The sequence below is a fragment of the Falco rusticolus genome, chromosome 6, assembly GCF_015220075.1.
Source record: "Falco rusticolus isolate bFalRus1 chromosome 6, bFalRus1.pri, whole genome shotgun sequence".
Lineage (NCBI taxonomy): Eukaryota > Metazoa > Chordata > Aves > Falconiformes > Falconidae > Falco > Falco rusticolus.
This window is the reverse complement of record NC_051192.1, coordinates 21,488,264-21,500,538: the sequence shown is the minus strand read 5'-3', so window position 1 is coordinate 21,500,538 and position 12,275 is coordinate 21,488,264. Positions and strand designations below refer to the sequence as shown.

At 35.2% G+C, this 12,275-nt stretch overlaps 1 protein-coding gene across 1 annotated transcript in view; it reads right to left on the bottom strand.

Moving 5' to 3' along the window:
- Positions 1-12,275, bottom strand: part of GRIK2 (glutamate ionotropic receptor kainate type subunit 2) — a 415,942-nt gene that overhangs the window by 160,212 nt on the left and 243,455 nt on the right. The window contains exon 11 of the mRNA XM_037392944.1: positions 6,655-6,861. Within this exon, the coding sequence (XP_037248841.1) occupies positions 6,655-6,861 (207 nt within the window). The remainder of the gene's footprint in view (positions 1-6,654; positions 6,862-12,275) is intronic.

Here is a 12,275-nt window from a genome sequence, read left to right as displayed (position 1 = left end):
TGCTTACTTGCATAAACAAGGATCAGCATTTGGAGAAGTCTTAGTATACTTCATTAAGAGAGGAATTTATCTACTCACATTTACTGAGATCAATTTAAAGAAAAAATTAAGATGAGCACTCAATGAATGCTGCAGCAAGTGCAGTACAAATGTAATTTTGTAAAGACAGACTGTAATCTCACAGCTGCTTCAAGCAAGACCTAAGTGTGAGACAACACCAAAAGGCAGATGCCTGGGCTTGTATTCCGGGCCCTTTTCTGATTTTTATTAGAGCTTCTGACAGTTTCTACGGTATCCCCATGCCTCTAGCTGCTGCTCCATCAATGAAAGGGTGTCCCACAGATCTTAGATCTGCCAGCACTACGTGGATGCCTTGGACAGCTTAAGGAAGGTCAAGCGGCACCAGACCCTTATGTGTAGGCTTCTGGCTTAATCCACAGCACTTCAAATTCCCATCACAGCCACTAAAGATCTAATCAATACAGGTGATGGAGTCTAAAGAGCAATTCAGCTGACCAAGTTCTAGAAAAGCGTTTTGTGTTCCTGAATATGTCTACTGCATAAGAGATACCTTGTATAGCCAAACTATCCTCAGATGGGCTGCTCTAGAAAAGGACAGATGTCCTCTGTCATATTTGTTGCCTTATGCAGACATGCTTGAGATCATGGAGCATCTAACCTGAATGACTCCATTGGACACAGCTTTAGAACTTAAGTTAAATTTCTTTCTCAGCTCTGGTATGATTGTTTTCAGTAGATCTCTATGGGCTAAAACAGAAGCCTACATAGCTAGCGCTCTAATAGGCACCTTTTACCAAAACATTCATTTATGCATTTGATCCTGAGTTTAGTCTCTCACAGTCTGTCTTCCCCTCTGAGGTACAACATTCTAATCCATGGAACAGTGCTCTGGATTAATTTGATTTTATGAGGCCTGACATATAAGATGTCAAATAGGTTCTAAAAATATATTGGAAATAAAGGATTTCCTATCAAAATCCTCCATCCTTTTTGAGAACATCTGTAATTATTAGTATCTTGTTTATGTAGTAACACTGAGAGTAAGGGTAGGCACTGTCAACAAATTACTTTTCACATCTATTACACATGCTGCCCTTGTTTAAGAAAAACTATCACATTGTTTACCTTCTCAAATTCCATACTTTCACAAACTTTTTTAATGAGTCAAAATTAACAAGTTTGCCATAATATTAACTCAGTGAAGAATTTGACATGCAGAGAAGGCAGACATCAAAATTATATTTTAATATTATATATAAAGTATATTTTACTTATATAAAGTATATTTTACTTTATGTATGTTAATGAACATAAATTGAAGATAGTAGTTCTCTAAATAAAGAAAATCTGCCTGGGATTACCAGGCGTTTAGAATACTAGCATTTATATGGGGAAAAATAGAAGGCATATTTAATGTGCTCAACACAGATGCTCAACAGATGCTGGTGGAAGGATATCTTATTCTAAAATTGATTCTTTTTGAGACAAGAAAAGTGTTAACATTAGACTTGAAAATTATTTTGCAGAGCCTGACATGTATTTTAATATACTGTGAGTAGTATCTGTTCTAAAGAGCTAAAAAATAATACCACAAGTATGGAGAATTAAGACAGAGAGAATAGCATCAAAACGAAATTATTATTTTTTTCTCTAACAAGAGCCTTTCACTTGTTTATTCAAGTAAAGAAAAATGTAAAATATGTGTATCATTGCCTGGTATCTCACAATTGACATGACACAGTAGCAAGGGCAGAATTATTTCTAAGATAGCTGATAAAAAACTTGTTTCTAGAATTATTTTATTTTATTAAAGTCAAAATGTTCCATGACAACAACAAAACTTTACAAAAGTCTTCAAAAGGAAAATCTCTTAAGACCTCAGACTGAATGGGGGTCAACATATGATCCTAAACTCAACATCTGATCTTAAAGTTTTAATTTCATCTTCACTTCTTTTAATTAAAATGTCGAATAGATTTTGTTTCCTTTTCCTATGTAGTGTACTATGGTGGTTTGACCCTGGCTGAATGCTGGGTGCCCACCAAAGCCACTCTATCCCTCACCTCCTCAACCAGACAAGGAAGAGAAAATGATAATGAAAGACCTGTGGGTTGAGATAAGGCCAGGGACATCACTCCGCAATTACTATCATAGGCAAAACAGACTCAACTTGGGGAATTTAGCTTAAATTATTACCATTCAAATCAGAAAGAACACCCTCCCCCTACCCCTCTCTTCTTCCAAGGTCGAACTTAATTCCCAATTTCTCTACCTCCCCCCAGGCAGTGCAGGGGAACAGGAAGTGGGGTTTGGTCAGCTCATCACACATTGTTTCTGCTGCTTCTTCCTCCGTGCTCCAGCAGGGTGTCCCTCCCATGGGAGACCATGAATTTCTCCAACTTGAGTCCTTCCCACAGGCTGCATTTCTTGACATACTCCTCCAGCATGGGTCCCTGGCCTGGTTTCAGCTGGGATGGAGTTCATTATCTTCTTAGGAGCTGGTGCTGTGCTGTGATTTGGTTTTGATATGAGACTTTTCAGTTTGCCTTGTTAGCGAAAACGTTGGAGGAGCACAAGGAATTGGGAGGGGACAGAGCCAGGTCAGCTGAGGCAACTAGCCAAAGGGTTATTCCACATCATGAGATGTCATGCCTGGTATATATACCTGGGTGGTTGGCTGGGGCGGGCAGATCATTGCCCGGGGACAGGCTGGGCATCTGTCAGCAGGCGGTGAGCAGTTGCATTGTGCATCATGTCTTCCTTTCTTCCTTTCCCTCTGGATTTTAATCTTTCCCTCCTTCTTTTTATTAGAACTGTTATTGTCATCACTGTTATTATTGTTCTTTCATTTTTATTCTGTTTTGATTATTAAATTGTTCTTATCTCAACCCTCAAGTTTTACCTTCCTTTCGAACTCTCTTTCCTGCCCCTCTGGGTGAGGGGGAGTGAGTGAGAAGCTGTGTGGGGCTTAATTACCAGCTGGGGTTAAACCACGATAGTCCCTTTCACAGAGTCCTTCAGGAACAGACTGCTTCAGCAGTGTCCCCCACAGGGCCACAAATCCTGCTAGCAAACCTGCTTCAGCACAGGCTTCCTACAGGTCACAGCCTCCTTTGGGCATCCACCTGCTCCAGCACGGAGTTCTCCACAGGCTGCAGGTGGGTATCTGCTCCACCGTTAACCTCCATGGGCTGCAGGGGCCCAGCCTGCCTCACCATGGCCTTCACCACAGGCTTCAGGGGCATCTCTGCTCTGGTGCCTGGAGCACCTCCTGCCCCTCCTTCTGCACCGACCTTGGTGTCTGCAGAGTTTTCTCTCACATGGTCTCACTCCTCTCTTCTGCTGGTGCAGATTTCCACCCTCCCCCTCCCCACCTTCTTAACATGCTATACCAGAAGTGCTATCACCATTGCTGATAGGCATGGCTTTGGCCAGTGGAGGATCCATCTCAGAGCTGGCTGGCATTGGCTCCATTGGACATGGGGGAAGCTTCTGGCAGCTCCTCACAGAAGCCACCCCTGTAGCCCTCCCACTACAAAAACCTTGCCATGCAAACCCAAAACAATAAGAGAAATACACTTATCATAACTGATCGAAAAACTCCTGACAAAATAATTTCTAATGCAAAAATGTTTTTTTTTATAATAACTTCCTTGAACCAAAGGCAGCAAGTCACTAGAAGGAATACTTCTTCATGAAGAATACATCCATAAATGATGGAGCTACCTGGATTTTAGTTCCCCCTCCCCCAAATATCTAACAACATTTTCTTGAATTACCCAGACAGTGGGGTAAAAAGTGGGGTAAAATAATGAATGAAAATTGGGGCAAAGAAATCAGATTCCTTAACTGGCAAAATCCAATTTAAAATGTTTTCATAGGGAAATCTCTCCTATATTTGCTGTGCTAGTGAATATTTCTCTTCCAATTGCAGCTCTAGAGACCACTGTCTTTTTCCAGCAAGAATTCATTATCATTCAGTTGTCAAAGGGGAGGAATCACTGAACTAATTTTTCACTTTTGGTATTTACCTTTTATTTAAAAGGAAACTACTAATTCTTTGGAGACCAGTATCAGAATGATGGCATATGTGAACACTGAGTAAAAAAGTCAAAGAAAGAAGAAATATGGGTAAACTATAAGAAAGGAGACTGAAAACACACAAAGCCTGACATAAAGGCTTCAGGCTCTGTCCACACTGCAGAATTTCAACCCTGAGATTGACATGATATGTGGAGCTCAGTTCAGAACTGTCTTCATTTCAGTTACACTTTTGAGTCCAAGTAGTTATGTAAAGTGACTATGCACAGATTTAAACAGTTTATTTAAAAAATTAGATTCTGTTTGGTACTTTTTATATAAATAGTGGATCTTCCTTTCTACATACATAGTATACTAAAATTCTCCTTTTTATTTATTCTTGAATTACAAATTCTACGAACTACCTTTGCAAAGATACACACTGCAGCATAGTATTCTTTTTTCTGAACTTAAGTGACTGACAGCTAAAATATAACAAGAAGGTAAAAATAAAATAATTTTCAAAAATATTTTTCAAATACATGTAATTACTATGACAACTTTCAGAACTCTGTCTTTATTCTGTTCTCTATTTTAATTAGAAACTCAGTCTGAAAGGTGTAGGCAGAATAATTTTACCTTCCAAAAGATATAGTAATTGAGTTTAATAAACTACTTTATACAAAATAAAACCTCTTTGACACTTTAAAAAATATTTTCTAAGGCAAAAGACTGAAAGTCTAAGCTAATGAGCCATGTGAAGTATTAACTACATCAAATGTGTTAGCTGTCTATCTGGAATTCTCTGATTTCCTGTGCATCAGTTCTGAGGTCTGAAGTGTTGCTGGCTAATAAAATGTACCAATAACATGCATGTAAATAAAGGGCACAGATGCATAAATAAATTGCATGTGTTCAATAGATAAAAACAGAGAAAACATTAAGGGAAAATTTCAACAATTGATAAACTGAGAGGCACTAGTAAAAGTTATGATCCAGGTTAAGAAGTTAGGCTACATCTTCTGTGATACACTAACAGAGTATCTAAACATTTTTAATTCCTAAGTAAACATCATTGCAAAAGGCAAAATAAATTGTAAGTTCGGATATATGTTATCTAGGAAAAAGAAGCACGTGTTCCATTCTGTGTTACCAAGAGGAAAGGATTGGAAAAGCTCCTGTTCCACGTACTTAATACTGCAACTAATTGATAGACATTTTATTTCAAGATTACCTTAGTGAAAAGCTTAGGAGGACATACTAGTGCTGGCTCAAGAAAGCTTTATGCTAAATAACAAAACCATATAAAATGTGATTTTTCTTTGCTTCTGAAAAATTATATAAGAAATGCTTCCACAATATCTACCCCAATCATGGAAATTTAGTTCCAGATGATGATACCACCTAACAACCATCACATCTAAGAGCTATGCATACCTATGCATTAATACATATGTGAAAATACACATCTATAGAGATGGACAGAGAATCTAGCTAAATATCTGTTTGCTTTCTATGTATGTGTGCTAGGTATAATACATACACACACTGAAAGATAATATAAATATAATACTTCCATGCATTCTTCTTAAAAGTGTGAAGATAGGCATAATCAACATCTGCTGTAACAGCAATAGCAGATTATTATTTACTAGGAAAGCACAAAGATAACAACCCTCCTAGTAATACGCATATTTTGATTAGAAAATTTTCTGCCCATCTGCTGAAATCTTAAAGTGAAACAATATTAGTGAATATTTGTCTTCAAGCTATTCATTCAGTTTCTGCCATCATTAGGAGGTTTCACTTGAATTAACTATAAAATAGTCTCCCCTTCCTCCTATTTTAAATGACGGCAATGTGCAGAACATGTTTTATTTTGTTCTTTGATCAAATGTCTCTATATCAAGCAATTCACCCAAATACGTGCAAAAAGGGAGAATGACATAATTTTCAAATTGAAATGTTTCTAAGAGATTGAATTCAACTGTCATGACCAAATGGAAAAGTATGCTTTGAAGGACACAAAATTATGCCTGCCTTACTCATTTTCAAGTAATAGCAATGGTATCTCTTTGACACACGTCGCATTATCTAGCTCCTTTAGTATATGTTGATATTTTTGTCTTACTGCTTGCACTTTATTGTTAATGTTTCAAGAAATATGTTCCTCTTCATTGTGTATATCAAATAATTTTTTACACTACATACACAGAAATTTTTCTACAACAAAGTCTCATATCCACTATAAGAAGACCTGATTATTGATTAATGCAGATTTATGTTTTGTCACAAAAAAAAAAAAATTGTTCTCAGAAATAAATTCTGAATACTACCTATTCCATATTTTGACTTAGGCATGTGCCACAGAAGGGCTAAACCAGTTTGGCAGAAACAAACCCCGACTACAGGCAAAACAGAGATGTAAAATAGTCTTCATTTAACACACCAATTCTACACTAAATAAATAATTGATGTGAATTTACTTGCATTACTTCTTTAAACATCTGCATTTTCCAATACAGTACTTATACTATCATAAAAGTTTTATAATTTGTATAGACAGAATCAAAATCTAAATGGATATTAGAAAGCTTCCAAAAGTTAACTTACATGATCAATTAGTTCACGAACCATTCCATTCCACTGTCCGCTAGCATCTTCCTGGGCTCCATATTTTCCATCTTCCACCAGCCTAATCTCATAGGAAAATCCAAGGATAGTAGACAGCTCCCTGAGGAGGTCGATGCAATAACCTTCAAATCGATCGTTTCCATACAAGGGTTTGTCAGACTTCTTGAACATAACATATGGCTCTTCCTGTAATCATTAAAAAAGCAGAATAGATAATGAGTGCCCCCACACCTTTCTTTTCTTTTAACCTTTAAGTAGTACACTGCCATGAAACCACTCTGTGTACAAAGAGCTAAAGTGAAAAGTAGAATCCTTTTAGCTTTTGGTTATAGCTGTCTCAAGTCCTTATTTATCTTCAAAATGAAGTTAGTCAAAAGACCCTCCTTCTCATTTTTGTTTGAAAAAATTACACCCTAACCACAGACATATCTTCAAGGGATTCATATAAATGCTAAATTTAAATGTGCTCCTTAGCAGTTACATTTCACATTGATATCAAATGCATTGTTTTGATGGATATTGTAAGCTTCTTAAAATGCAGTAACAATGTGCTTTGGCAACTGAAAAAAGTAATTAAAACTCCAAACATCAATCAAATTCTTTAAGAATTGGGTTTTACACTTTTCTTTACACAAGTGTTTTAATGGTTTTCAGAATGTTTTGCTCAGTAAAGTACAGAAAACCCACGGGCTGAGGCCAAGTCAGTGAAAGCACCTACTGCTTTGTTTCAAGTTATAGGCTGCCACTTACAAGACTGCAGTAGAACCAGAAACAAGTTAACTCAAAAAGAAAATCCTATGATATACATTCCATGAAAACTGGATTTATTCCCTTTAAACATTTCTTTTCTTATAATTTAAACAACAATTGACTTTTTTGTATAAAGTAGTGTACAAACAAAACAGCAAACAAATTAAAATGATTGGCAGAATATTCATAATTATGGGAAAAAACATTTAGCAAAATATGTAAGATTTTTACATCTGTTTCTCAATATACTATAGCCTTCCTTAAAGACAAAGCTGAAGGGAGAAAGATAAAAAACAATTGGTAGAGTTTTCCAGTACAATATGGCACCAATATTTGAATTGTATTTTATAGGTTAAACACACAACTCAGTCTTTGCTCACATTTTAGACAAGCTTTTTTTCATTTTTACCATAATAAAAAGATAAGCACCAAGTAAAGTAAGACAAATGACAGTAAATGCAATTACTGTACCGAGTACAAATCTCAATGAATAATCAGATAAACTCTCCAGGGTAACTTAACAAAATTCATATAGCCCTAAATGTCCACATCAGCACCCAGCGGGGTTAAAGGCACTTCATTCTACAGGCAGCTTTAATTAGGATTTTTTAGCATTCCTGATGTAAACATCTGTCTTGAGGTATCACATGATTTAAGCACTATATCTGCATAAAACTGGAACTTTAACCAAAAATGCAAAGGAGAAAGCAGGGAGATCTCTTCCTTTCAAAGGAAGTGTGTTCAGAATATATCTGTTCACCCGCTGCTTCTTAAAAAATATTTTCTGAGTAAAACAAACTACTGAATCAAGACTGCTGAGATTCTATTTTAATATACATCTATTAAAATTAATAAGGTCATGGCCGTATTTTTAAAAGTACACCACTGATCTTCATACAATTAACAGTGAATGTATCATTAAATAAACTGTCCAGAGAAGCTACTAGGATGCTTTGACAGAAACTTTTCAAACAGTAGATAGGCAAATGACTCCAGGAGAACTCTTCTAGATGTAGTACTGACAAGAACAAAGGCTTGACTGAAAACATGAAAGCTGAAAGTGATTTAAATGACAAGAATCATTGAATAACACTTGTGAAGCAGAGACAGTGACAGAACAACTATGTATTGAAAACAGTGTTAATAAACTCAACAATTGATACTAAATACCTCATAGACAACAACTGTAAGGAAAACAGTTTTTCAGGTAAAATAAGAATTCCTTAAAGAAAGCACTCTACTGGCCAAGCAGAAGCTATACTAAGACAAAAGACAGTGTAGAAAAAAGAAACAACAAGACTCAAACATGAATTCTTCAATGAACTGAAACTCAGAAAATGAAGTTCAGAGGAAGTGAAAAGACAGAAAAGCAAACACACACAAATAAAACTTATACGGGAACAAATGTAAAAATGCCAAATTTTGTACAACTGGCAATATTAAGGATATAAAGTGACATTCTAGAAGGAAGAATAAAATAAAATTCTAGAAACTAGTTCATCGTTTGCCCAAAACAAACAAAAACCCATGAAATGACATTACAAAGAATCAGTTTGATGATTTTCCTGTGCCTATCCTCTCTGAAAAAGGTAACGTGGCTCAAATAATATATAGCATTAAAACAAGAAACACATGTAAAAGCATTTAGGCTAAAGTACAGAAAGACAACTTCAGTGAGTCATCAAACTTTAAGTATTTTTGGGAGGTTTGGACCTGAAGAATTCACAGAAGAACCAGTTTTAGCAATTTTCAATCCATTAGTAATTACCTTTAAGAATTCATGGAAGCTTCAAGGAGAGTGTAAAAGGCTTATCTTTAAACTCTTCCCAATAGAAGAAACTTCACCAATTGGACAAAGGAGGGCTATGAAATTGTAAGCTGATTAATGCAACTTTGAGAAAAACAGTATTTTTATCCTAAGCAAATTATAAAACTGTTTAATTTGTGAGAATCTAAAGCTAAAAGAATACAGAGAAGGGAAGAAGTTGAGGAAAGCCATCACATCATGTTATAAGCAAAGTCATCCTGTTGTCCCTAAAAGTATGAACAAAATCTGACTGTCCAGAATGTGCACTTCATTGAAAGAGATTCATTATCAATCTGGAGAGTTACAATAAGTGATATTTCTTTATAGAGTACTTTTAAATCTTTCTCCTTTTTATTAAACAGAAAAGATGACAATTGGATGTGTATTCACTCTACAATGGGGTAGGATCAGAATTCAAAATGGTAAGTTTCAGAAAATTGAAGAGTAATTAAAAATAATCGTATTCAAAAAGCATTAGGGGATATTTCCATACTTCGGATGAATAATAAATTGCAGAAATTCAGCAGGAAAAGAGCTGATTAGGTAACAACTCTATCAAATTAAGTTCTAGATATTTTAGGGGATCATGTACTGGACTCAACAATACCACACCATTAACTGAGGAAAAAAGCCCTGACCTACTTGGATCTGCCTTAAGTCGTAGTCCAGAACTGGAGGACCTACAGCGGTCCCTTCCCATCTAAATTACTCTATCATTTTTTGGTTTTGACACTACTAATGTTTCAGTTACTGTATTCCATTCAGTTTTGAATAGTGCAGTTCAGGAGAAACATGAACCAAGGTCTACAAAATAGGAAGAGTGAAAGAATATACGTTGTTTCTCTTAAGAAAGAACAGACTGAGAGGGAAGAGGTAAAAGCCTTCAACACATACAAAGTTGTTGCAAACAGGAGCCAGAAAAGTTATTTTCTGTAGAGGGCAGAGAAATTACAGACCCTAAACTCTGGCAAAAGAAATAAAGGTTAGAAATTAGGAGACACTTTATAATAGTAAGTATATGTAAGTGCCACAGTAGATTATCTAGAATTTGGACTTTTGCTAGAAGAAAAAGCTATGCTCAATCACTTCTTCCAAAAAATGCCAAGGAAACAGCTACCTGTGGCAACTGTTTCTGATGTGAAAAAAACATTCACCATCCAGAAAGTGAAATCATGACAACTGAAAAATTGTCCATTTCAGCTGTGAGGTTCTGCAATTTTGGAATTTTCCCAAACATCTGGAAGTTCTTTAACAACAGCAGTTAATTCAAATACATTACCCCACATTAAACTGAGATTAAATATTGAATAAAATTGTTTAGCTACACTTTAAATCCTAAGATTTATTTCTGAAGATGAGAAAATCCCTGTTTCAGATGTACAAAGACTCAGACTTGTGCTTCCTGAGTATAATATTCTATATATGCCTCTGTAAGCATTATGAAATTCCTATGTAGCTTGGAATGCTAATGTACACAGATCTCTCAGTTGTTCAGATATTTACGGTCACACATCCCCCAGTCTATATGGAATCTTGACAAGATTCTTGACAATAGTTTTGTTTCTATCTTTCATTCCAAACAATCCTGAACTATGAGGGCAGAAATTAAATATGTGCCATATCATGGAGGCAGAATAATTGCCAATTCATGTTTTTATGTCTGCTTTAAAGGACAGCACAATTTCTTAACTGAGCCATCCAGCTCATCCACACATTCTTGCATAGTTTCCTGTAAGAACATTACAGTAATCCTCAATCATATTATGTGTTCTACAGATGCTTTTTTACATTTTGTTAAAAATTTTCAAACACTTTCTGGAATTCATAGCTGCAGCTCCACACTCTTTGATAATTCTTTACTCTGACCAGCTGGGATCAGGGCTACAGTAGCCTTTATGCTACTATTTAATAATTATAATATTTTGTTATGGAGAAAAAGCTTTTTCTGAGGAGACTAATCAATGAGCTATTAATATTCTTGTAATACTTCCACAATCCTTACATTAAGTCATCCTTCTGAAAAGCAAAGTGTTAAAATCTTTCTAGGTATCTACTCAGTATATATTTGTGATTCTTTCCAATGTATCTTTTTTTTTTCTTTCTTTCTTTTTTAAAACACTGACACATTTCCCTACATCAACCTGTAAGGACAAAAATATCTGGGTGTTTTTTGTTGTTTTTTTTTTTTTCCCAATAACACAACTATTGGGTAAACAGTAACAAGAAAGAGATATTGTGCAAAGATTTTGGTAAGACAGACTCAAGAAAATAGTGTATATTTTAACATTTTAAAGGAAAGCTTTGTGAAAGAATAATGAAAATCATAGCTTTAAGAAATAAATTTACCCTGACAAACCCTGTTAGGAGCAATTATTTACTTAATTCCATCAACAGGTCAGCTTGCTACAACACTTTAAGATCAAAATAGTCATTTAATATCTCGTGAGACTGAAATTTCTTCAATGACATTCAATACAGAAAAGCCCCACCCCAAGCCAGATAAGTACTAAAAGTGAGAACACAGATAAAGTAGTAAATATAAGCAATAATTTTTCTGAGAAAATTTACTGCAAATACAGTAAACTAAAACTACTGCAAATAAAGATGTGGTCACAATGAAGAATAAAGTAGCACATAGATTAAAAAATATATCTTTAAATAGAAAATAAATCCTTGGAAATTATTTATTCAGTATGAAAAAAAAATTACAAAACTTGTTCAAGAATAATATGACCCCCAAGTGACAGATGACTGCTGTTTTCATGAACTTAATCACTGTGATTCTTTCCAGTGACAGTGAAGTCAAAATAATCAGATGATAGTAACTTATCATATGCTATTATCAGAGGTGGTAGCACCAGTCTGGATGTGAAAAAGAGGATACATTAAGGAGTAGAGAGATTACATAAAGTCTTTATTTTATATAAATAGCTTTCTGAAATCCAAAAAACAAGTAAGATAAAAATTGGACAGATTTCAAAAAGAAACAACAAGGAGAAGTTGTTTCAATTGTATTGTGTTAAAGACCAGATTAAACAATCAA